Genomic DNA, 26,669 nt, shown 5'->3' with positions numbered 1-26,669 from the left:
TCCAGCTTATCACTTTCATTTATTCATCAGCCTAAATCCCACATAAAACCATGAATCATTTTTAATTTCCACTTCCATAACTCCCCTCTGTTGTTATTGTTCCTCTCAACAGGATTTAAGAGTCAAGCTGGAGCATGAGAGAGAAAAACGGTATGTTGGAACCTCCGTATTGTTTTTTCTACTCTTCTGTCCAAGCCTTAACTCTTCAGTTCAGATCCTTTTTGTTATGCTTTGCCATGCCTGGGATTTTGTGTCTAAGGGAAATCACAGCTACATGCCGGAGTAGCATAAAGAGAGGGAAAATTCCTGCTTTGACATTTAGCCGGGGCCTTGTGTTGCAGACTCGGACGGGCCATCTGAAGGGGGGGGATGAGAGAAAAAGTGAGCAAAAAGACAGAGGGAGTGCCAAGTGTTTCAGTCTAGTGTCCAGTCTTCCAGACACACCCCGAATTCTCCCTCTAATGTGTTTTCTTGTGCTTTCCCTCTGTCCTCAACGTCCTTCGCCCAGCAGCCATCTGTTCTGCCTCAGACAACCAGCCTTAGAGTTACTCAAGAGGCAGAGCGTGGTTACACTAACTCAGTCTGGAGACAGAGCCGTTTTTCCAACAAGGTGCCTTACAGTTTGTTTACCGCATTGGAGCAGTTTGAAAGTGAGGCGCTCAGTATAAATAAGAGCTCTTTTGAACAGCATAAGCTTTATTGGTGCAGGGCTTCATTTCGTCTACACTGGGAGTGCAGCTTCATCAGTCCATGTATGGATGTTTTATGATCCTCTTAGGTCCTTATCTGGCCTCTAGCTTTGCTTGCTAAGAGAGGTTTAAGATCACAGACAGACTTTGTTCCTGTGAAACCCTCATTCGACTCCAAACAGCTCCTCGGGGGTGCGGGGGGAGTGACAAACACAGAGTTTACTGTCACAGTGGAAACCCATCAGACGGAGACTGACCAGAACCTACAAGAATAATTGCTTTGATTCGTCTGAATATAGACCACAGGAACGAGAATTGGTTCAGTAGTGCTGTGATTAGAAAGTCATGGGCTCGTAAGAGAGAGAGAGCGAGCGAGAGGGAAGGGAAACGGCACAGCAGAATATGGCTTCACACTGGGCCTCTCACTTTTTCACAGCCCTAATTGGCCTCTGCTGAGGAAGAGACAAGTTTTTCATGTTTCTGTCTCTCTGCATTTCTGCCTCCCTCGGTTTCTCTGTCTCACCATCCTCTTCTCTCTCTCGCCTGCTCCCCGCAGACAGCACTGCTCTTTTGGAAAAGGCAGACAGCCGCTTGGTCAGGAAGACGGCATTCATAGATTTTAAAGACATTTTTTGATTTATTTTTTATTCCCTCTGTCAGTTCAAACTGTCTCTTTCTTCCTTCTCTCCTGTCATGTGGTTAGTTCGCGCCTATCTGACCTTTTTTTTTTTTTTCTTTTCGCTTTGATTTCTGGTCTGGTTTGCAAGTCAATTAGCTCACTCAGTTACCTCACTATAATTCAAAGCAGCTATTATGAATTCTGTAGTTTCACAGAAGATTTCATGATTGTATGTAATCTGAAAGAACTCATTTGTAGTTAGGAAGACAGAATAATCACCTTTACAGCGTGATTTAGTCTCTCATAGTTCCTGTCCCAACCAGGGGCAACATTTGGCAGGAGGACAGAAACATGACTCCATGTCAATGCTGATGCTCCTGCATTTTTTTTTTTTTTTCGACGTGTTATATCATCTTAAATACAATTTTATTTTCTGTTCCACTGGTTTTGGTTCCACTGCTCTTAAAATTGCCAAATCTCTTGCTTTCTCTTTAATGATTGAATTTCTGGGAATAAGCACATGGCATTGACCAAAGCTGCATAACACAGCATTTATAGTCAAAGCTAGTTTGCATCTTCCATCACTGCATGGGCTTTTATGCAAATACTCAGATAGAAAATAGATACAAAAATTATTAAACTCAAGCAGGAATTCAATTTTAAAAATCCCATTAAAACTTAATGAAAGGCAACTGAACAACTTTGTTGAAGCCTCCAGAAACAGTTTCAAATTGAATTATGGCGCAAGAAGCTCATGTGGCTGGTTAGGAAGGCACTTACAAGTAGGTTTAATATTTCGAAGTGTAATGAAATTCTAAAAAACTTCCCCTTATTCTTGAGAACACAGGGGTGAAATTTTATTGGCTTTTATCCAAAAAAAAAAAAAAAAAAGGAAACAATTTTAATTTGAGTTGCAGTGCCAGCGCAGTAAATGTTTTATCTGAGCAGCGTCCACAGCACTTGAGGTATTAGGAGTCCTTGAGTCAGGGTTACCGCGTTGTCTGTTCACAATGGAATCATACTGGACGTTCTCTCTTTTCTTTGGCAAGCAGCGAGGGTTTAGGGCAGGAAATAGGAGCTGTGTCTCTCTCTTTCCCTAATTCTGCCTCAGGGTCTCCTGCCAGAGAGTGAAGGAACCAAGCCAGACTGTTTTTTTTTTCTGTGTATATATGATTGTGTTCATTGGAGAAGGGGAAGAGAAAAGGAAAGCGGGAGCATTCGTTTTACAAATTGGTGTGTTTTTCTATGACTGAGTGTGTGCGACCACATGCTTGCACAGAGGAAGGAAAGCCATATCTTTTGGAGCAGCATCCTCACAGCCCTCCTCCTCCACACCCCTCCTGCTCTTTATCATACACATCATCGCTGAGTATAAACAGAGATGGGGACCATTTATTTGCACTGCTGCTCGACTCTGATCCACAGGCCTCCCTCTTCCCAGAATCTTCTCTTCAAATGAGGGAACCAGTGAGCAGTCATTAAGATAGCCAGAGCTTTGGCCTCTGATGGGGAAATGATGAGATAAAAACAAATCCTTTATCGGGATATTATAAAGCGATAGTAGGCTGCGGATTCTTCAAAAGCAGAGTGAGGAGAGACAGAAAAGACAGAGATGCCAGAGAGAATCTCTTTCTTTGTCTTTCCTTTATTTTCTCAGGCTGTCTCCTTTATTTTCTCTCTCACAGTCTGTAAATATCTCCATGTCTCTGTATCTTTCATTCTGTCACTCTGTGAAAGAGGAGGGAAAGACACATCCTGCTGCTTTTGCTGCCGCTCCAGATTTTTTCCCCTTTCCTCTCAGGAAGTTTCCCATCTGCCTTTGTGCTGGCTTAGTGGAGAGGCCCAGTGGTGTTGAAATAGTGTCCGATGCACACACTGATTGGGAAGCACACTCATGCATGTTGATTTTTACAAACACACAGGCATCCATATATACAGACACTCCAAACAGTTCAGACTTCAGACACACAGACACTGTGCACACACCGTAGTACACGTAGACAAAGACTAAATTAGACGTTCATATACATCTGTGGGGTTTTATTCTGTGTTCTGTATTATGTTGATTAATGCTCTGTTAACAGCCTCAGTGTTTACTTCACTCCTCTTCTTCACCCAGCTGACCTGTCCATTTTAGTGGAAACACTATCATAACATAGTTTGTGAAGGAAATACTTTGAAGTTCATCCAATCTAAATATAGGTTAGAGGTACAGAACTGTGGAAAACCAGAAAAAATACAGAGCACAGGAAAAACCAAGATTCTCTTTTTCCCTACGACTCCTTAATGCTCTAAAATGTCCTATCATTTTGAAAGTATTTCTAAAATTATGAACATTAAAAGAACTATGAGCTTGTATAGAAGCCAACCTCAAGTTGAGCGTCTGAGTTAGCATAACATTAGCTGCCTTTGTTGACCTTTGACCCTGCTGCTCTACTCTGCCTACCAGAATCATCCCTTTTCAGCGGCCGCTGAAGATCAAGGAGCTGCTGCAGAAAGTGACTGAAGCCTTTGGGCAGCAGATGGACATGTTCTTTATGGAGAAAGAGGTAAAAGAACCACAGCTCAAAATGCTTGGCTAATGTAATGAACGTCATTTGTGTTAAAATATGCAGTGTTATGAATTTAAAGATGGATTAGTGAAGCTTTCAAATAGCAACAGCAGCAACATCTAGAGGCCATCATGCATGCGTTGTCTATATGAAACAATGGGGAATGAAAGGTCATGTGTTCTATGTTTTCTTGTCCTTTCAGTTGCTGCTGCCCTTGAAGACCCAGGAGGACCTGGATCAGGCAGTACTGACACTGGGCTGCAGCTCAGGGACCAACGGGCTGCTGAGGATACTGCTCAAGACCCAGAAGAACAACCTTGTGAGTCCAAACAACGTACATAGTTTTCAGAGTAGAATTGCATACAATATGTGCCAACATTTAGTCATTCAGCTTTATCAGTGTGTAAATTATCGCCACGATCAGTCACTTGCTCAAAGTCATTCTCTTATTTTAAATCATTTAGCCATCTGAATCAGTGCTACTGTTTGCTGAAATCTTTAACTTAGAGGAAGTAAAGTTCCTCCGCTGATATACTGATTTAAATGGAAATTAAGTAAGGTTGTCCTTGTTTCCTGTTCCGGCCCTGCTCCCTTTCTCCCCTTTCTCCTACTTCCTATGCGTTTTCCCTTTATAGTACTTACAGGTGAACAGCAGAGACAAGCAGAGTGAAATGAGATCATCGCGGTCACTGGGAGATTTGAAGGGCTCTCTGCTCAAAGGGTCAGAGAGGGTGCGCAAGCACTCGACAGGTGAGTGGACACACACAGACGCACAAGGAAATACAGAATCACAGGCAATCAGTTAGACCAGATATCTACCTTTTTTTTTATCAAACAGGAAAGAGAGAGAAGGCAACAAATCAAAAAGCCCAGCCAAAATCCTGCTAATGTCAAGGTTTCTTGTCCCCTTGCTGAAGCCTCGGGGGAGGGACTGTCATTGTCAATTTACAGCATAGACACCATTGTCATAGAAATGTTAATTGCAGGATGAGGGACACGCTTCGTCTGCACACAGAAATGCAAATTGGAGGTGAAAGTGACATTTTTAACAGCCAAAGAGAAGACAAGTCGAAGCAAGGACGAGTTTCCGCTCTCATACCAAGTAGCTCCTTGCCCACATTGTCACCTTGATCAGTTAGCGCTTTGACATTGAAGTTGAAATAAAAGTGGATGTGAGATGAAAAGATTGATACCACTACTCATGAATGTTCCACTATAGAATACATTCACAGCTAGCAACCACTTAGTTTAGCATAAAGATTACAAACAGCACTATGCCTACCACCAGAAGGTTGCTACAGTTCAACAAATGAACTATTCCACTGATATCTTTTTTTTGTTTGTTTGTTTTATAAGACAAAAAACTAAAGAGTCAAACTTGCATTTTGTGTTCTTACAGTGAGTTGTGAGCTGGACTTTTTCTTATTTTCCCAGCAGCCAGGTCAGTTGTTAAACTGGATCTCCAGGTTAGTTATTCAGCTGTAGCTTCACATCTAACCTACAGGAATGAGAGTGGTTTCAATCTTCTCACCTAACCGCAAGAAATCCCCAAATGTCAAACTATTCCTTTAGGACAGATAAAGGTCCTTTTCTTGTCATGTCACACTTCACGGCTCCATAAAACAACACACTCCAGTTCAGTTGTCCCTCCCTGCTTGTTTGGCAACACAGCATGAAGGTTTTTTTTCCCCCCCAAATCTTCCATGTCTGAATCTTTTCACTCCCTTTCTATCAGGTCTATCCAGAAAGGTCAATGTTTCAGTCATCTCTCAAGCTCAGACACATGCAGGAACAACCAGCACCAACTTCTGTGTTGCATTTGTATTTTGACATTACAGCTGAAAACACTCTATGACTGCTGTCAGCGCCAGTCTTTCTCATGTAGCTCCAATAACATCAGTGCTGTCACCATCCCGGCTCATATACATTGTATAGAATTAACCGCTCTCTGTCAATTCCCCTGCCAGAAGAAGGAGAGGCAGAAAGATGGAAGTGGAGGGACTGGGTGGCAGATGAAAGGTGACATGAGAGCGGTCACAGTGGATGGTTGAGTGAAGATGTGATGTGAGCCCGGATACTTCACTGACGTATAACAGCAGGAGAGCATAGAGCGAGGGAGGCAGGCAGAAAGAAACTGATCAGTGGGAAAAAAAGAGCTGGAATTTCAGCTTTCAGTCAAAATGTAGGCAGTTTACACAGCCTTTTCATGTAGATTTTAGAATCCAAGCCTTACAGCATTTCTTCTGTGTGCCTGTCAATGCAGGCAGTGTTAGTCAGATTTTCAGCAGGTCTTCTTACTGTGTCAAGGACGAGTGCTCGGTCTCATCTATAGCTCAGCCAGGGGAGAGTTTGTCACGGTAATTGAGGTTAGAGGTGGCAGCAGTGTGGTTTAGTAAATCATCTCTCATAGTCCTGACACTGTTGAACTTGTACACATGAATAACACTGTGACGGCGTTTTCTCCCCTCTGCCCTCTCGTTTTCATCTCTTCATCATCTCTCCTTCATGCTTCATCCATTCCTGCTCACCTTTACCGCTCAATTTCTTCTCTTGTTCTCCAACACTACATTTCTGCTCCCTTTGTGCACCTAATCCTTTAATTTCTGCCTTTCACTTTCTGTTCTTCCTTCCCTCACTATACTTCAAAACTGTTACCTTCCCAGGTTCCCTACATACAGGTAGGACATCTCCCCCCCCAGGCAGTGTCCCTGAGGAGCAGCAGCAGATTGCCCGCCAGGGCTCCTACACCAGTATCCACAGTGAAGGGGAGTTCATCCCTGAGACCCTGGACCAGAACGTAAGAACCTGCGTAAAAGTCTGAATAAACAGTCCTGTGTGATTGGCTGTAGACAATCCTATAACTGGTCCAAATTACTGCCCTGTGCTGGCTAATTCTCAAGACTCTGGCAAGTGAGCCAGGCACACAGGAGAAATTGCTTCAAGATGCATGTTTAATGAGTTGACACAATAGAGCTCTAACTAATTTTGCTCAGCTGGGCTCATCTTGAAAATATACCACTCTGCTTTATTGTGACTTTGTTTGCATCTGAATTCTATTATTGTTAATTGGAACATCTCAAGAGAGCCATTTTTGTAATGGCCACTTATCAAAAACAAAAACAGAGGATAGTTATTCATCTTCAGATTTCGTGGGTAAGCCAGTTTCCTGCTTTATTACTATTTGGATATTATTTTATCATATAATATTGAGATTGGCACAAAAGACTAGTCAAAACTATACCTCCAAAGCGAGGATAAATCGTAACTGCTGCGATTTTAACAGCGTGTCAGCTGTACACACACACACACACACACACACTTTTCTTTTCTTTTAATATCCATTAATGTGAAATGGGGTTTTATTACAAGTGGACGCCTCAGCAGTAGCTGTCTCTTACAAGAATATGTGATTTATCTATCTATCCAGAAAAGAATGGCATATGGTAACATGTGACATTTATATCGTGCTTTTTAATCAAGATGTCCAAATACACTGTACTCTTGCCCCCCCACAACCTTTTATTGCACTGCAGTTATACACACTACTACATCAGCGTTGTCATACACTGTCCCCCATATGATGATGCTCTGTGACATTTGATCCCTCTGTTATTATATCTTCCAGATGCTGGATCCCTTTGGGAGCGCAGACAATTCATTGTCTAATAGCTGTCAATCAATAGATCAAGCACTTGACAGGTGAGTCATTATGCAGCATGTCTGTGATTTATGACCTTGTGTGTGTGAATTAAATGTGCATACCTTTTATGCTAACTGCTGATGTTTGCATCACAGCGTTAGGATCCATTAACACACTGGGATGGGAATGTGCACGTAGCAAACACACACACAAAAACAACCGAAGGATGTCAGTGATCAGATTGTAAACAGTGTTAAAGGCCAGCAGGGCTGTCTGACCCTGCCTGAGGCGCCTATGTGAAAAAGTAATCGGGTCACTTTGCTGTTACCATGGTGACAAAACTCATGTCTGGACGCCTGGATTCCTCCATTATCATCGGAGAATGAGACAGACTGAGTGGGAGATGTGAAAGAGTGAGCAAGAACATGCTGGTCGAAAGGAAAAATTGAGCCAGAAAATGGGAAGTGCTTAAAGAGTGAGAGTAAAGTGAAATGGCTGGAGAGTGAAAAGGCTGAATATGAATCAAAGGGAAAAGAAAAGTGAGCAACACTGAGTCTTAGCAAGAGAGAGAGAGAGCGAGTGTAGGAGGGAAGCAGCTCTACCTGCACGAGGCTTATCAGGGCTCCAGGCTGCAGAACAATGGCAGGAAACGAGTGCATGGAACTTTTCCCTTCGAGCGGGCATGCGTGCCCCTTATCCAGGGTCTCGTGGCCCCACGCCGCCCTGCGGTCAACAGAGACGTCACTCTCTGTCGGGTCGTCAGGACAGGGCTGGCCGCAACCAGCCAGGGAGAGTGTGAGGTTGGGGGGTTGGATATACACACAAGTCAAAAGTTTTAGAATGGCTCCATTTTGTAAATTAAAGCATAGAAAAAAAAATTTGTAATGAAGACTTTAAAAAGGGGGAGGGGGGGTTGTAGAAACTGGCAACTTAAATAGTAAACCTAAATTTGAATTGTTGACTAGTTTATCAAGCTGCTAAACATATTTATGGTCTTATCATATATTTATTTTACTTAACCTTTTCTCTTTTATCCATTTCATCCCAAACCAGCTCCATGGGGCTCAAGTTGTTTTCTTGCTGTAGAATGAAGCCTTGTCTAACCGGTCTATAGTCGCTACTTCCTGCAGTGAATTATTGTCCAAATGCATCCATAGGTATCAGAGTGTGTAGTAGCACGGTTTGTCCAGACTCTGCCTGTGGTTAACAGTTCATTTTCAAGCCCACGTTACTGCCACCAGTGCAGCAAAGTTACACAATTTAAAGAATCCATGAAAAGGTTTCTCAGTCTCAGTTTTTGGTGATGCAAACTTTTTTTTTTTATCCTTGAAAGATTCCCACTCAATGATTTAGAGCCATTTACTTGACTTCATCTGCTTAGATTTCAACAAAAACGTGGAATTGGTTGTTGTTGTAAAACATGAATTGTACATTAGCACATTAAGTCAACAAATTATATTAATTTATTTTCTTACTTTTAATCTTTCAGTTTACCTGCTCTAATTTTGTCTCCCTCTTGTTATTTCAGCCCTCCCTTCTCTCAGAACAACCGTGACAATAATTACCTGAACCTCAACTATGAATACAAAGGTAAAATTGGGGAAATCTGCAGCTGTTCTAAAAATTACTTACTTTCTATGGTGTAAAATGCCAATTCTTTTTTTTTTTTTTTTTTGCTGTTGTTCTATGATAATTATAGGCAAAATAATGAATTACACAGAAGAAACTAAGAAACAAAAAATCTGATCCTGTAGTCCCAGATCAATTTTATTATTTGTGTCTATGGAGATTATTGAGGGGGAGGGAGATAGCATTATTTGATTCACGTTATCAGGGAGTGCATGCTTAAGATGAGCAATGGGTTGCTGGAAGATGTTTCATATATTGGTTGTATTTTTTGTGTCTCCTGAGGTGATGAAAGGAGTGTGACAGTATCCATAACTCTTCCTGCTTTATCTTCAACACACATTTCTCCGTGTAGCCTTTTTCCTTTTGTGTCTCCCACTCCCCTCTTCTTCTGCCCCCAGTTTCTAGTGCTTTCTGCTTTTCATGATCACTTCCCCACTCTGTCCCCCTGCCCCTTGATGCTCCCCCCCCCACTACCGTCTAGTCCTAGTCCCCTGGGTCCCTGTCTGTCCCCTTTCTTCAGAACCCAGATCAAATAGAGCAGGATGAGAGATAAGGCCACACTAATCCCTGTGAACAGTGGAGCAGCCCTCCCAATCTGGTCATTTCCTCCCCTCATGCTCTACTCCGATGCTATGAATTAAAAAAGGGAGTGTTGGACATTGTGTACACACACCAGGAGGATTGGAGCTTCATATAGCTGCAACAGCAGTACTTGAGGAATCATTTGTGCACACATGCCTGCACGTGTCGACACACACTCCCCTCACTAATGTAAAGCTGTGTGGCCCTTCCTGCTGAGGGCTACAGTATTTGTTTACCATTCCCTCTGAGTAGATTTTTCCTCCCCATCCCGCACTGCCAAACACAAAAAATAACTCCCGTCGCCATGGGATACGGCCACAAAAAGGGGGAGGCAGTCATCTGACAGAACAGCTGTTTTCAATTGCAAGTGGCTCTGTTGCGCTCCCTGTAGTGTGTATGTGAGAGACTGAGTGTCAATGCTCGCCTGCGTCAGCACTGCTCCCCACCTGCCTTTAGTTACTGCTCCACTGGGTCCAGAGCTAAGGCTAACCTAACGTACATGAGCTGTTTTCAGTTTCTCTCTTGATTGAAGTGAGGCATTATAACTGCTCTGTTCAGTGCGTGAAAGCCGTCTTCCATTCTGCTGGTTATAAACTTGACTTTGATTTGTCATGCCAAGATGAGCAAAAATGATGTGTTTGGAGAGTTAAAAAAATAAACCTCTATTAGTCTTATTATGTGGCAATGCTTGCATGCAGCTGTGCGTGTCTAGCTCAAAGCAATTAAACCTGCATTATTGTATCTCCAGTTGTGTGTAACAATATGTAGAAAATTCAGTTGTGATGTAATTTGCCGAGGCTTTTTTGCTCCCTCATTGACAGCTCTGCCTCACTGCTCCCTCCTCAGGTCGCCACGGGAAAGGAGGGACTTTCCCTCGCCAGTTCCAGTTGCCCAATCGCAGCAAGGATTATGGAGACCGTAAGGACCCACAACATTGTTATTATTTACATTAAACAGACGCGGCTATGGTTGGAAAGGACACCAGACACAGAACACTATCAGAAGCTCCCTGCTGAAATTGGTCAAGTAGATCAGATCAGAGATATGTTAAATTCTTAAAGGTGCCTCCTCCTTTCACTCTCCCACTTCATTCAACTTTTAGGTGATATATTTTTAGATATTGTTGTCTGCTTAGGCATTTTCTTGCTATTATTCCTCTTTGCCCCCGTGTAGATTTGGTAACATGAAATACTGGCTTGCAGTTCCAGGCAGCTGCTAGTAATTGCTTACTCAGAGGCTAACCTTGGCTAGCAATGATTTACGTTTCCCTGTGGTGAACCCGAACTTGTATGAAAACACAGCGCCCTGCTTCCTGTCTGAGGGGAAGTGGGACAGAGTGGCGAGAGGCACTCTGCTCTATCTGGCCCTAAGTCTTGGCCAAGAGCTCACTTTATGCACAACACCTGTAGAGCAACTGTGTGAGAACAATGTAAAAATCTTTCACATGAAAAGATGCCGTGGCCAGTGCACGCTAAGTCTTAAATATGTCTCCTTTTTTTTTATGAATGCTTGTTCAGGTCGCAGGACCCTTCCCCGGAGCTTTATGCCGCAAGAGAACCTGTTTCAGCTGGTTCCCTCCAGTCGTACACGCAGTTATAATGGAGACAGTACACTGCAGTACAGCGACCTGCGATCGCTGGGCCGCAGCACTGACAAAAGCTGCCAGCGTGGTACAGCCAAGTGTGAGTAGTTCTCTTAAAATCCTCAGCACTTGAACAATGGAATAGAAGATCAGCGACGGAAGGCAAATTTTTACCTCGAAAACGCATTAACATAGTTAAATAAAACTGTTTCCGTGCCTTTGTTGTTGATTGGTGTTGAATTTGTCTGGTTCCTGTGGTTAATCAGATAAATTAAAGGTCTCTGGGCCTTAAAACTAAGTTTGAAACTAAGTTTTTCCTTGCCAGTGTTAGCAAGTGATAAGTCATTGTGTCTGGGTAAGATCTAGCCCAGTGAGTTGAAATAACTTTTGTTAAGAATTGGAGCTATAGAAATAAAAAACAGCTTGTACTAATTAATAATTCAACTTTTTGTCTTTAATTAAAAAGTAAGCACCAAGTCATTTTGCATAAATTTGTAACTGTTGTGCCAATCATTTGGCAGTCAGGAAAGGGACAAAAGTAAGTAAAAAAAAAAAAAAAAGATGTGTCAGTTATGTCAGTTCATGTATGACACCTAGTTTTTAGACATTTAAGGCTTCAGAAGTACGATTTCCTTTTTGAAACAGAAGAAACTGTTTTATACAAAATATGTTTGTTTAATTTAGAGTAAGGAAATGAAAGGCGAATGATTTTGTCATCAAAATCATGTACATGTGCCAGAAAATGTCAAACCAAGGAACAAGGCACATTGAAAATACATAATAGTGTGAGGACATGAGAGGGTGGTTCTTTGAAGAAATCGCTGATGCAGGACAAAGTCAATCACATTGTATTGTCTGCGGTTTTCTATGTGTTACACCATTGCAGAAAGAGACAAAACAAGGATAATGTCCTTTCAATCAAACATTCCATGGTTTTCAAACATGTTTGGTTGGTTTGTTTAGGAGTAGGTGGTTCGAGGGAAAGGAAATAATGCACAGTAATACTGTATGTTGCATCATGAATTCCCCTTATCACCCAGATTAAACAACTTCACAGTCTTACTGATCACATTTTCATTCATTATACGGTTGCTTTTTGTTCAGAAACCGTCTCTGTTATGAAATGAAAACTCAGCTCAGCAGTCTGTGGTCAACGTGTCAGCCTCCGGTGCCCCTCTCACCGACACACAACAACAAACACGCCTGTTAGTCCCAAAACAAAGTCTCAAAGTCTGAGTCCATGAAGATGAGAGTTGTTGAGGTGATCTTTCAAGGTTTTGCCGATTCTCTGTTGGCTAAGGATAGTTTGACTCACTCTCCTCCTTCTGAGTGGGTCTGTGGTGGGAACCATTTAACAAGACTGTGGTGGATTTTGATGTCTAGCCCTGGTGAAGTTGTGCAAGTTTCAGTCTGTTCTTGTGGTGGTTTTTGACGCATTTTTTTGAGTTAATGTTTGCTCAAAGCAGTATATTATATTAAACCTCTCTGTCTCTGGAAGCTTAGCAGCTAAATGAATTAGTGGTGGGCTTTCATCATCTGGTATTTTGTTTCTGCAGCACCACGGGCGCCAGTCAACTGGCGACAAGGAAAGCTCCTAGGGCGCGGGGCATTTGGGGAGGTCTACCTCTGCTATGATGCTGACACAGGACGTGAGCTGGCCGCCAAGCAGGTGCCCTTTGATCCAGACTGTCAGGAAACCAGCAAGGTGGGAGAGAGAACAGCTAACATTTGCATACAATAAGTGTCATAAGTGTTTTAGAGTCATTATTTTATGATTTGAGATGAGAGGTGCTTTCTTTTCTGTAAACTCAAATCCTGTTGCTGTGGTTCTCTTTCTCTGTAGGAGGTGAATGCTCTGGAGTGTGAGATTCAGCTGCTGAAAAACCTACATCATGAGAGGATCGTTCAGTACTATGGCTGTCTTCGGGACCTTGAACAGAAAAAACTCACTATTTTTGTTGAGTTTATGCCAGGGGTGCGTATTCTGTAGGTCATGTAATTTGAATTTATCACACTCACATTGTCGTCTTGAAAGTTTTATTGCGCTACAATAATGAATAATGCCTGCGAATGCAATAGTTTAAGTTGTTTTGGCTATGGCACCAGGTACACAGACATTTTAAAACAAATATCAAATCAAGCCCATACAAGCCACATCTGCTAAAAACCAATTTTAAAATGTCACCAGCTGTCAACAAACATATTCTCAGTTGTTGATGTCAGCAGAACAGCTCAGTTTATGAGATCATTTTCTCGCTAAATGAGCATCTTAATGAGCTGCTGTCGCCTGTGGACCCTATCCCCGAGCCTGTTTTTAATATTTCCTAGGCTTTTTTTTTTTTTTTTTTTTTCTGAGTGGCATTGAGCGTCTTAGTCACACATTGTCTGGAAATTGGAAATGTTTATGTTTTGCTGGAAATCTGGCAGAAGTGAGAGGGGTAAGGGGACAAAGCCAAGTTTGTGTGTGACTGCTTGGCACGGCTGCACCGCTGTGGCTGACCGATAACACTTAAGTGGCTCGAGGGGCTGGAAGTGGAGGGGGGTCAGGGGGAGATTCCTGCCGAGAGCCGGATAACTGTTGAGGTGTCTTGTTGACAGCTGAACCTGAAGCGGGGAGAAGTTTTGTTTGCAATGTGCGGTTCCAATAGTGCGTCACAGGTGTTATGGATCAGGTCTTTGCACTTGCAATTTCCTCATGGGGAAATGACAATAGGAAATGAAAGGAAATGCAAGAGATTGGAGGTGTTTGGACTCAAAATCATGCAGCATTCTCTCGGCACATTGTATGTTTATATAATTGGTTTTTGTGCTTAAAACTTGGCTTGGAGTCTGCTTTCTCCAAAAAAGAAAAACAAACAAAACAAAACAAATCCTTTTCAGCTGGAACAACCACATATTCCTTAAAAATCAATTCACAATTTTAGGTCCATCATTCATATTTAATCTGGGGATTCCACCATTTTTATTCACTGCAGCTGTGACAGCAATATTAGCGAAGAATACAGCCAATAAAAGGATCGTAAATGCATTTCTAAAACTTCCTGACTCTCATTCTCACTAGCTATCTCTTTCTCTCTCTGTTATTGTCTCTCTAGGGCTCGATAAAAGACCAGCTTAAAGCCTATGGAGCACTAACAGAGAAGGTGACAAGGAGATACACCAGACAGATCATCCAAGGAGTCTCCTACCTGCACAGCAACATGATTGTACACAGAGACATCAAAGGTAACAGAGAAAGGCAGCTGGCAAAGGTCAGGCTAGTTTGTTAATTTGATCTATAGCCAGCGCACATCCACACTTGAGACAGTGTGTAAACAACGAATTAGACCTTTTTTTTATGGTTAACATTGCAAAAACTGTTTCTGAGGAAACTACAGATTCATTCATTTTATTCTCTTTGACATTTCCTCATTTGGTTATTCATCGTCTGCGGAATGAGCCTGGAAAATGGGCTATTTCGAACTCCCCTTTGAGATATATTAAGCTTCATGCTGGTGAAATTGTCCAGTCTAAAAATGTTCAACACCGGATGGAAAACCTTTAGACTGGCTGCCCACAGCTTTGGGAGTCACTGCCTCACTCAGCCGCGGCCAAGAAGAGGGAAAATATACTGTCTGGTGGGAGAAAAAAATACAGCAAGTCTCAGAGGACATAGTTGGGCTCTATGAAACTGACTGTGGGTGGGATTTTTCACTTATAAATGCTCTTCATATGTAATACATGTTGTGCGTTCATCTCACCACACAAGTGCTCTTCTGTATGTAATAAAAAAAAAAAAGCTGTCAGCACGTGCGGTTTTGGATGAAGTTTGGCACTGTAGGCATGCCATTAGACTATAAAGTTTCTGTGAATGTAATGTTCCAAAGAGCCAAACAAATACCTACATGTAGTTAGGATGATTTATTAGAAAGGCTCACATCCTAAAAACAAAAGAAGAGGTATTTGAAACTGATTGATGAAGTGCGAAGTGGAAGAGTGAAGGTTTATAGCTTTAGTTGTCTAAATCTCTTTTTCTCATCCCTGTACCCTTCAGTGGGTGTGGAGAGTGAGTGTTGAGTGGTGTATATTAGTCACTGATCATACAAGTAGAGTGTCTGAAGGAAATGGGATGGACACAGCGACATGTTGGAAAATTACTAGGGAAGGAGGCACAAGGCTGTTGGGGTTTGATCCATGTGGAACAGATTATTCAGCTTTTTTTTTTATGATTATTATTTGTTTAAAATTAATGAGCCATTTCCCATTGTGAGAAAAGTGGAAGATATAATTCAGTGTTTATGGAGCTGAATCAGTTTTGTCATTTATATGAAGTTTGCTAAAGTAAGTCTACAAGTACTCCATCGTCCCAGTCTTGTCAGACCATATGAAAAATATACACTCTCAGGTGTACTCTTCAGGTTGTTCTGTCACTCACTGACACTTTAATGGCCAACTACTCTAATTGAACCTGCATCAAAGGATCCCTTAAAGGATATTGAGAGTAGTCAGGTGACTTCTGAATATTTCTGAGCTCATTTCGTTTCGTTCCACCAGGTGCTAACATCTTGCGAGACTCCTCAGGGAATGTGAAGCTGGGAGACTTTGGAGCCAGCAAACGTATCCAGACCATCTGCATGTCTGGTACAGGAATCAAGTCTGTCACTGGCACCCCCTACTGGATGAGCCCGGAAGTCATCAATGGGGAGGGATATGGCCGGAAAGCCGATGTATGGTAAGGATACGATTAGATGGAAATGTAATGAGGCCCAAAGGGGATATTAAATTGTTGCAGCAAAAAAATGTGCAGTAAAGTAGTAACAATCTCTTAAGTTGGTATGCGGAAATACCTTTAAAAATGTTAATACAAGGCTGAGCCAAATAAATCCCTGTGAAGGTTTTTTAAATAAAGTGTAATCAAATGTAAAAGCATATAATATCCAGTTTGGTTAGACTCAACTGGTAAAAAAGTGTGGGTTGTTAGCAGTATGTACAACTGTTACAGCTATGAAAGAAAACAGGAATATGGATATGAATAGTCTATATATAGTCTTTTTAGCTGTGGAAATTTTCAAAATGAATGTTCTGCCTTTATTGTAAAGATACTGTTCATGTCACAACAAGGCAAATAAGATAGGTAGGTAGTAAATCTATGAATTGAATGGGGGTTTGTACTGTATGTGTGCATATGTTGGAGACTTAACACTTACTTGTTTTAACTTGTCTTATTTGACAAATAAATAATCTCTTTGTGAAGCTAAATATGTCATCTGTTACAGCTATGAGGTAATAGCACCACGTACATACAAGAGTAGGCTGAACGGTTAATAAATTATATTATATGGTATTGTTCATGTTAAATCTTAAAAAATATACAGTTTGGAAACTTGATGTCCAATTTCATAGGATGAACACATATATAAATGGGTGTTAATAGATGTAAATGGTTCACCCTGATATTTGAAAAATAATACATGATGTATTGTAAATATCCTGTTCTATAAATAAATATGAAAAGAACAATCCATCATAACTGTTAACAATGGAAACTGTTATTTGATGGTAGTATGAATACATCAGATGTTCTAACAAACAATTCTGCTGGATGCTTTGTGTCTTCAGGAGTGTTGCCTGCACTGTTGTGGAAATGCTGACTCAGAAACCTCCTTGGGCAGAGTATGAGGCCATGGCAGCCATTTTTAAGATTGCCACCCAACCTACAAAGCCTATGCTTCCTGAGGGTGTGTCAGACGCCTGCAGGGACTTCCTGCGGCAAGTGTTTGTGGAGGAGAAGTGGAGGCCTACTGCAGATGTTCTGCTCAGCCACCCATTTGTCCAAGGCAGCTTCTGAGGCCTACGGACCCCCTTCCCTCCCTACGAGGCCTCCATGGCCCCGGTGCCTCCCCTCTTCTCTGGCCCACCCCATCCCGAGGGCCCCCCCATGTCATCAGGCTCCAGGACTCAGCACCACTCCAACTTCCTGCCCTGTCATCTATCACCAGTGTCTGCCTTGTCAGGACCCCTGCATTACTCATCAACAAGCTCAATCCAGATCATTCTTTGAGAGGCCAGGTTGACTGCTGTCAGATCACCAGAGTCCTCCAAGGCATCGCCGTGAGTTCCCTCAGGATGGGAACCAGAAAGCACTTAGCAGTCTCATGAGCTATAGACTGCTATGTTATAACAACAGCAGGAAAAGTGACCCACGTGAGAGAGAGAGAGAAGTGAGAAGTCTCAAGTTTTCAGGGTCTTTCCACTCATCCTCTGCTGCAGAGCAGTGTCTAGGATTGGTCAGACTTTATGTAATCTTGAATGACTAGTGGTTGATCACATCTGATAATACTGTAAGTTACTCAGTCTACATTAGCTGTGAGTGAAATCAAGATCAGAATTATTTTTATATGCCACATATGAAGTCATCTTAGCAGATGAGTTTTCTATTGTCACCTAGGACAAATTAAATGTATTTTCAACGCCTTACAAGACTTTGTAAGTAAGAATGTCTTTTGTAACATCTTAGAGGGTAGCATTACCCTATTTTCATAGCACTCACAACCCCATTTAGAATGACTGTCAACATGCACTTTTGATATCATGCATTGAAACATTTCCAACATGCAGGATAATCAACTGAGGAGATATTTTTCTATCTGATGCATTTTTTATATTATTTCATAAAGAAAATTGTGTAGTTTGTTCCTATATAAAGAAGAAAAAACCAAACTTTTGCATTAGTGTGCAATGTCTGTTAAGCAATACCAACACTACTGTTTGAGTCTATGACATCCATTCCATCATCCCATGCAGTGAGCCTTGTACCATTCAGAAAGGCCAAAGAAAAATTGCAGAGACAGAAGCTTTCATGAATACTAGGCTAAGTTAATGTACAGTATTAGTCATGCTGGATTGTTTTGTCATCTCGAATTCCTATAGCCTCTTCTTTGTAATGGCAGCTTCGTGCACAATAAATGCACAGACCAAATCAGATGCATTGACATCACATTGTGTTGCTATAGAAAAGATCATTAAATTAGCATGAAGGAAGTGTCATTAACATGTTTGTTGTAATTTCAATATAGTCCAGTCACCCCATGCCTTTACTTTGCTTTTCACACTATATAAATGGGTCACTTAATGACCACTTGACAGCACAACTTGCTATGGGTCATGTTGTGAGATAAAGCATAATATAAGTCGCCAAAAAAGGTCAAGTTGGAAAGACAAGGCTATATGCTGTATTCTTGAAAGTGAACATAAAATGAAAATCTCGGGGGATTGATGTTGGCTGTGTAATGGGTAGCTCTATCACAGTGGCACGTAAAGAATGGTTCAATCTTTTTAGAACTTTATCAGTGCCTTATCTGAATCTGCTTGTAAACACAAATGTTCACTGCCAAAGCGGGAAGCTTCTTAATAAAGTGAGCAGCTGTTCAGTAGAAACACACACAAAACTTGCTGAAGTCCTTTTTTATGGAAACAAGAGTATACTGTAAATAAATATTGTTCTGCACTTTTGTATGAAATTTCTTTTACATTATATACAAATCTATTTGATGAAATAGCTATGCTATACAGTAGATCGTACTGTGATATAGACAGGAGGATGTATGATTGTCTCTTTGAGAGGTGGAGGACAGTATGAAAAGGCTGGGAGGCTTTTGATTGGGACAGTCTGTTTTGTTTTAATGACGAAGCCTTTAAACATGAAATGTATCGAGTCATTGGTGTTTTGTACATTTAACTTAATAAATCAAAAGTCTAAGACTAATGCCTGAGTGTTTTCAGTCTTTCATCTTGTAATCAAATTTTCAATACCATGTTCCTGAAAGTTACTATCTCTGTGGTGCAATTGTATAATATTGACTATATTTGCTTCAAAAATATGCCAACAATGTATGTGTATTGAAATATAACAGTGGAATTTCTTATAGGCTACATTATAGTCTGTAAGATTCTATTATAGCAAAACAACATTAATTTGGTATATTCAGGCCTTCTTATAATTTATTGAAAACTAAAACAATATTTATTGATATTTTGTGCACAAGAGAAAACAGAATTTTTTGAGTTAATGGGGGAAAATGCCATTTTAAACCATGATAATACTGGTCTTTTTATTTTATTTTATTTTTTTATTTATTTTAATGGTTGTTATATAAACCAGATTGTTTATATGCGTATGTCTTACATGGTACTTTTACAGCCATACTGCTAAACTGATGTCAGAAAGAATAATAACAAAAAAGAGAGTTTAAAGTAAATAATTTCTACGTAAGAAATGAATAAAATTATAAATAAAAACATAAACTGTAATTAGTATTCAGTACAAATGTTGATGTTACAAAACAACATAGCTGACAGTCGATGAAAACGTCTTGTCAGGTTTTAGCAAACCACCTTACAAAATCTGACGTTGTGTAACATCGTGTCTGAAAACGTGACGGCCTCACCCCGACGACAGGACAGTATCCGCCGGTGAGAGCCAGAATCCGGCTCCCTGCGACGAGTCGTCTCCCACTTTCAGGAGTTTCGGGCCATTTTTGCCGCCTCATTTTCCGACATTAGCAGCCATGTCCGCCTCCAGAACCGTCATATGTTTACTCAGAAACGACCTGCGTCTCCACGACAACGAGGTAAAAGCCAACGTTTAGCGCGAGCCGCGTTGTTATTGTGACCGATGTTATTTATGCTTTTAAATGTCATTTTTGCACGATTGGTTTACATGCAAAAGTGCCAGTCACCGTCAAAGTATAACGATTGGTATGTTTTGTGCCATTTTAACAACATATTTTAAATGTTTAAACTCTTCATTTGCTGCCATCTCCACTTCCGGTGCAGAGCTAAGAGAATAGAAGCAATTACGTTTAAAATGAAATGACTACGACATCTAAATGATATTCACATAAAAAAGAAAACATCCCAAGTTACGTTGAAAATATTTCTGCTGGCCTACTTTTTATTTTTGAGCTGTACATTAGAAAACACGCATTAGGTAAGCTATCCTTTCAAAATAAGAGACGAATATTTCCAATCACAATTGTAACCAAGTAAGGGAAATACATTTTCTGCTTTACACTTGTATGAGCTGACTTGAATCAGTTCGGATTTAGACATACATATATATATACATATGAATATATGAATTGAGTGCAGTCCCTCTAACTGTGTGATGATGCTTTTTTTTTTTTGTTTGTTTTTACAGCTTTTCTGGTGGGCTCAAAGAAATGCAGAGCACATTGTCCCACTGTATTGCTTGGACCCCAGACACTATGTGGGAACGTACAACTATAATCTACCAAAGACTGGGCCTTTCCGTCTGCGCTTCTTACTGGAGAGTATCAGGGACCTCAGAAACACGCTGCTCAACAAGGGCAGGTAATGAAAGTTATTAAAGTGCTGTTCAGTGACTGATCTGTCTGTGTGTCACCTCAATTATTGTGGTCTACTTCATTATTTGGTGTTGACTTTACAGACTGAAGCACCACAATCTTGTCACAAACCTTAAAAATGATTATGAAAATATGCGTAATGTTGTTTCACACATGCTCACTCAAGCAGATATTACAGGATCAGCATAAATATGGGCTTGCAGGGGTTTATGTTCACATTAACGTGGCTGCTGCACACACTACTCCCATAATATTTTTCCTGTTAAATGGGAAGGGGTTTGGCTTTGCCAGGATGCAGCTTGCCTGGCATGGTACAAACTGAGACTTTTGTGTGTGTGTGTGTGTGTGTGTGTGTGTGTACGTGTATGTGTGTGTGTGTACGTGTATGTGTATGTGGGTGGGTGGTTGTATGGTAGCAACCTCGTGGTGAGACGGGGTAAGCCTGAGGATGTTGTTGCAGAGCTCATCAAGCAACTGGGCTCAGTCACCACTGTGGCTTTCCACGAAGAGGTAGTTTTACACTGTTTCTGTCTTTTTAGTATTAATATTCACAACTTAATTTCACTTTCTGTGATGTTGATATTCTTTGTACTTCTTGTGTTCATATCCCAGGTAACTTCAGAGGAGCTAAATGTGGAGAAAAAGGTTAAGGATGTCTGTGCACAGATGAAAGTCAAAGTTCAAACCTGCTGGGGGTGTACACTGTACCACAGAGATGATCTTCCCTTTCATCACATATCTAGGTGTGACAGGACATTCATCTCGCCTTTGGTTGAAAACAGAACCACAGAGAAAATGAAACTTTTATTAGCCTATATTTAAGTGTTGAGTGCTGGGTATATTTTAAAAACATGTTTTCCTGTTTTGTTAGCCTGCCTGATGTGTATACTCAGTTCAGGAAGGCAGTGGAAACCCAGAGCAGAGTGAGGCCTGCAATTCCAACACCCGAACAGTTAAAGCCTCTTCCTCCAGGACTGGAGGAAGGAGCCATTCCCACAGCACTGGACTTGGAGCAGCCAGGTGAATATCCAAATGCCTTAGTACACACACACACACACACATGGTTTCATACAGGATATATCTCTTGGGCTCTCCCTTTGTCTCTTCATTTTCAGTGAAATTACAGAGAAATCAGATACACTGACGCTCATCCATTTTACTTTTGTGTAAACGTCTTTACATGCTGCTGAAAATAAAGAAGCCCGAATTGCCCAATTTTTGAAATGCCTCTATTAAATAAATCAATACTGCTAATAATTTCAGGATTCAACAAGAAAAACTGCAGAGCGAAGATTACCTTATTAAGCGCCAGCAAGCAGACTGGCTCGATTTCAATCTATAAGCTTTCTGTGTATTAAACTTTAATGATTCTGTGTGTCTCACTGTACATCAGGGAGTGTTTAACACAAATGAAGCAGCTCAATGCTGAAATGCTTTTCTGCTGTATTCTCATAGAGCCTTTAACTGATCCTCGCTCAGCCTTCCCCTGTAGTGGTGGTGAAAGTCAGGCTCTAGCTAGACTCAAACATTATTTCTGGGACACTGTGAGTGCAAAATTTATTACTAATTGTTGTTTAAATAACAATCAAAATGTTGTTGCTGCATCTATGTAGGTGAAAGAAATAAAATGGATATTGGGTATTTTATAGGACGCAGTTGCAACCTACAAGGAGACTCGTAATGGTTTGATTGGTGTGGACTATTCCACAAAATTTGCGCCTTGGTGAGTGTTATTGTTTTATTTCCGCTACAGTTTAATGCCTCGTAGAGTAATGCTGTTTAATGTGCATAAGTCACTCTTATATCTCTAATGGTGCTCCACTGGTATTTTGCAGGCTGGCAATGGGTTGTATTTCACCCAAGTATATTTATCATCAGATTAAGCAGTACGAGAGGGAGCGGACAGCCAATCAGAGTACATACTGGTGAGTAAAGAAGGACAGTTTTTCAGTGAAAGCGACATTAGCACTTGATTGTGTAGATATTCATGTCCCTGCAGAATGAATCCTGATTACCTTTGTGATCCCCTGAGCATTCCCCTAGCTCCGCTATGAGGTTGGCATTTGTGGATTTGAGTGAAGTGTCTCGACATTTATAGGATGAAATGTAAATACAATGTGGTAAACATATTCACATTCCTGACAAGATGAATATCATAACTCTGTGATCTGTTAAATCTTCATTTTGCTTCATCAACCGGTCAAAATAACATCTACTTGGCATTTATGAAATGTAAAGTAAGCGTTATGACATAAGGTTGTACAACAATACACACAATCAAAGTATCATATTGAGGTATGCAAACTCAGTAGCTGTTCTGGTGGCTCCTCTATACCTGATGATGTTCATTTATAATGTGTTAAAATGTGTCTCCACTGCTGTTTTATAGGGTGATCTTTGAACTTTTGTGGCGGGATTACTTCAAGTTTGTGAGTGCGAAGTATGGAAACAGATTATTTCAGGTCGAAGGTAATTGTGCTCAATTTTTTTTTTTTGTTTTGTTTGTTTGTTTGGTTTTTTTGTATGGATTTATGAATATAAAGTTGATAACTAGGACATTTTACACCTAGGACTTCAAGACAAATCTGTACCATGGAAAAAGGACATGAAACTTTTTGATGCATGGAAAGGTTTGTTCCTGTCATTGTATCAAATGTTGTACATGATAGGAAGGGAAAGGATGTATGTGGCAAGTGTATGAACACGGTAATTTATGTTTAAGCAGCTGAATATGTACACATATTTCATTTTTGCAGATGGAAGAACAGGAGTGCCCTTTGTGGATGCCAACATGAGAGAGTTGGCAATGACGGGTTTCATTTCCAACAGGGGGCGGCAGAATGTCGCTAGCTTCCTCACAAAAGACCTCGGGCTGGACTGGAGAATGGGAGCAGAATGGTTTGAATACCTTCTGGTAAGAAGTTTAGAATTTAGAAACAGCTCAGCTATTTTGATAAGTGAAATTCTATTACCAAGACACAACTAACCCTGTCACATATATAGTTGAATCTTTTTTTTTTTTTTTGTAAAATTCTTCAGTTGTTACATTTTAGGTTTCATCATTTAAAATTTTCCTTCAAAGATTGACCATGATGTCTGCAGCAACTATGGCAACTGGCTATACAGCGCTGGTATAGGAAATGACCCCAGAGAGAACAGGAAGTTTAACATGATTAAACAAGGCCTCGACTATGACAGCAATGTAAGTTTGAGAAAATGCATCAATAATTTCTTTCAATTTGAAACGAAGGTACGAACATACATTGAATTTCAGCCATTGATTTAATTACTGTTGTGTTGATATGTATGTGCTCAGGGTGACTACGTCCGACAGTGGATCCCAGAGTTACAGGGGATCAGGGGAGCTGATGTGCACACACCCTGGACCCTCAGCACTGCTGCACTGTCACATGCTCAAGTGTCCCTGGGTGACACCTACCCCACCCCCATTGTCATAGCGCCTGAGTGGAGTCGACATGTTAACAAGAAATCGGTGTGTTTTGAAAAAAGGGGAAGCGGATAGTTTGATTGTGTGCCGGTGCTGTGGTAGATTTTACAGCAGCAAACCACTGTGGTGCACTGATACAAGTACTTTGTCTTCTTGTAAACTATGACACTAAATGCAGATGTTTGTTTTCCATTTTTTCAGGGCAGTACAGGACCCTCACCCAAAGGAAAGAAAGGTCCATCTCACACTCCCAGGCAGCATCGGGACAGGGGAATAGATTTCTATTTCTCCAGGAGCAAAAACTTGTGATCTGCAGGCACGAAAGACATGGGTGATGCTGAGAAGATGGAAGCTCCAGTGATACAAACCTAAATTGTTGCTGTAAAATCTGTGTGCCACACTATGGTGCCAATTGTAGGGAGTTCTCATCACAATATGAGGAAATTAATGTTTCCACTTGGACTTTAAAGCTTGAAGTTACATTTATGCCATCAGTTCTCTGGCAAAACGGACTCTGTGTAGCACCTACCATGGACTGTCTGCTATGCTTCCTGTCATGCTGAATCAGCAGGGAAAGACAGACCATGGTTTTCTTTGCTGCAGTGGATCAGTTATAATGACCTGCTAACTCGTGTACCAGTTTTCTCATGCTTTTGGATATACACTTGTTGTTGCTTTGTACTTGTATTAAAGGTTTTGTCGTTACATGATTAACACTAAGTGGGAAACGGTTGTTTTGGTTGTTTGTTTTTTGTTTTTGTTTTTTTTTTTGTCTTACAAAATATGAATTTTTATATACAGACAGAGACTTGAACTTGTGATTTTGGGTCATGAATGTCTCATAAATAGTGTTATGTAATGTGATAGCGCCTCTAAATGAATAATAGTATTGTTGGAATTCCCATTATGAATTCTTTTACTTTGGTGAATGAGCAATACTACAATACAATACAATTTTAACAAACAGGAAACAAGTTTTATGTGTGAACATGTGGTCTTGGGTTACATAATAAGATCCTTGAATAGATAAACACAGCTGTGTTATTCCATTTAATCAAACTAAATTTGATTTAAGAGTGACTTTTGTCCATGAGGCAATCCACAAGCTTGAACAGACTGAGTACAAGTGTATTTGAAATTGAGTGTATTTGACAGAGATTTTAAACTTGAAATATTAAATATAGAAACAGTGGGAAAGGGGTTTGTTCCTTCAACTTAAAGTTAGAGAATTGAAAACAGAAAAAAAGAGCAGCCGTAGCATCTTTACATGTGTCTGTTGTCAACAAGGGGCAGCCCTAATGCCTTCACAAAGGACCTAGGACTTGACTGGAGGATGGATGGAGCAAAATTGCTGAAATTATTTCTTAAAATTATTATTAAAAAGAAGGGTAGGGTTTTGAAAAGTGAAATTCTATGTTAAAGATACAATGAATCAGGCCACTTAATTATTGTTAAATAATTATATTTTAAGCCTAATCATTTTAAAATTTCCTTTAAAGATGTACTGTGATGTCTGCAGCAACTATGACAACTAGCCATGCAGAGCTTGTACCAAAAAATGACCCAAAGAAAAACCAAAGTAAACATAATGAAACAAGGCCTTACTACATTACTACATATATCTGAATTGCTTTTGTTACTGTAAGTGTTGGTGTCACATGAATGTGATGAAACCAGTCCGAAATATGACCACAGCTTTGATGTTGAACATTCAGCCATTTACATATTAACTTACATATCCATGTGTTTTCTTCAGGGTGGCTGTGTATGAGTGAGGACAGAGTTGCAGTAGATCAGGGGAGCTGGCATTCACACACCCTGGACCCTCAGGACTGTCACATGCTGAAGTGTCCCTCAGCGAGACCTAACCCTCCCCCATCGTCATAGTGCCTGAACAACACGTTAACAAGGAATTGGTTGGTGTACTGGAAACAGGAAGTGAATAGCTTGAATGCATGCTTTTGGTGTGATAGTTTTTTAGTTTTTTTTAACCTTTAATTTTTCAAACAATGGTGGAATGCAAGTATATCTACTTAGGTATTTCACAGTTTGAGGTAATTGCATATAGCTTGAGTCTGTCTTATTTACATTACTCAACATTCATACTTCACTACAGTCAGTGAGACACAGGCAGTTTTTACCAACTACATTTATTTGTCACATTTGTCAAATATTAATCATATCTCTCAGTAACTTCCAAAGATACAGTATGTGGGTGGGGTATCTATGTCCAGTTCAATTACATTTTTACTTTAAATACTAATTATATATATTACGTTGGATTCAATCTCAATGTCTTCTTCAGTATGTGTTAGTGGGCTAGTACTCGTGTCAGTGTGTTTCTCCTTTTTTCAGTATGTTAAAGAGAGAAAAGAGAGATGTCTGAAACTCCTATAGAGTATTGTTTAAAGGTAAAGGGTTGATTCTCCAGAAGGTAAACCCTGCTTTGAGCCATCAAGGAAAAATACACGAATCATGCTCTGAGGATGGAAGTCCCAGCTGCAGGAACCTGCAGCAAGAGTCCTTGTTGTAAAATCCGTGTTGAAATTTTTGATGCAGAAGT

The 26,669-nt window shown here is 40.6% G+C and overlaps 2 protein-coding genes across 2 annotated transcripts in view; both read left to right on the top strand.

Moving 5' to 3' along the window:
- map3k22 (mitogen-activated protein kinase kinase kinase 22) overlaps positions 1-19,031 on the top strand; it is a 34,533-nt gene extending 15,502 nt beyond the window's left edge. Inside the window, exons 5-18 of the mRNA XM_029529294.1 lie at positions 113-150; positions 3,758-3,857; positions 4,063-4,179; positions 4,496-4,610; positions 6,524-6,657; positions 7,486-7,559; positions 9,029-9,090; positions 10,558-10,629; positions 11,229-11,393; positions 12,850-12,998; positions 13,137-13,268; positions 14,389-14,518; positions 15,827-16,004; positions 16,892-19,031. Of these exons, the coding sequence (XP_029385154.1) occupies positions 113-150; positions 3,758-3,857; positions 4,063-4,179; positions 4,496-4,610; positions 6,524-6,657; positions 7,486-7,559; positions 9,029-9,090; positions 10,558-10,629; positions 11,229-11,393; positions 12,850-12,998; positions 13,137-13,268; positions 14,389-14,518; positions 15,827-16,004; positions 16,892-17,120 (1,695 nt within the window). The 3' untranslated portion in view covers positions 17,121-19,031. The remainder of the gene's footprint in view (positions 1-112; positions 151-3,757; positions 3,858-4,062; positions 4,180-4,495; positions 4,611-6,523; positions 6,658-7,485; positions 7,560-9,028; positions 9,091-10,557; positions 10,630-11,228; positions 11,394-12,849; positions 12,999-13,136; positions 13,269-14,388; positions 14,519-15,826; positions 16,005-16,891) is intronic.
- Positions 19,032-19,718: 687 nt separating this feature from the next.
- On the top strand, positions 19,719-24,826 carry cry-dash (cryptochrome DASH). The gene is made up of 14 exons (XM_029529283.1): positions 19,719-19,902; positions 20,472-20,644; positions 21,075-21,168; positions 21,271-21,401; positions 21,530-21,678; positions 22,114-22,202; positions 22,308-22,381; positions 22,494-22,583; positions 23,048-23,127; positions 23,229-23,288; positions 23,415-23,572; positions 23,741-23,860; positions 23,975-24,151; positions 24,308-24,826. The coding sequence occupies exons 1-14, from the start codon at positions 19,840-19,842 to the stop codon at positions 24,413-24,415; spliced, it is 1,566 nt and encodes a 521-aa protein (XP_029385143.1). The 5' UTR covers positions 19,719-19,839; the 3' UTR covers positions 24,416-24,826.
- Positions 24,827-26,669: the final 1,843 nt, after the last annotated feature.

This window comes from Echeneis naucrates, chromosome 20, assembly GCF_900963305.1.
Source record: "Echeneis naucrates chromosome 20, fEcheNa1.1, whole genome shotgun sequence".
Classification (NCBI taxonomy): domain Eukaryota; kingdom Metazoa; phylum Chordata; class Actinopteri; order Carangiformes; family Echeneidae; genus Echeneis; species Echeneis naucrates.
This window is presented reverse-complemented; position numbering and strand designations above follow the sequence as displayed.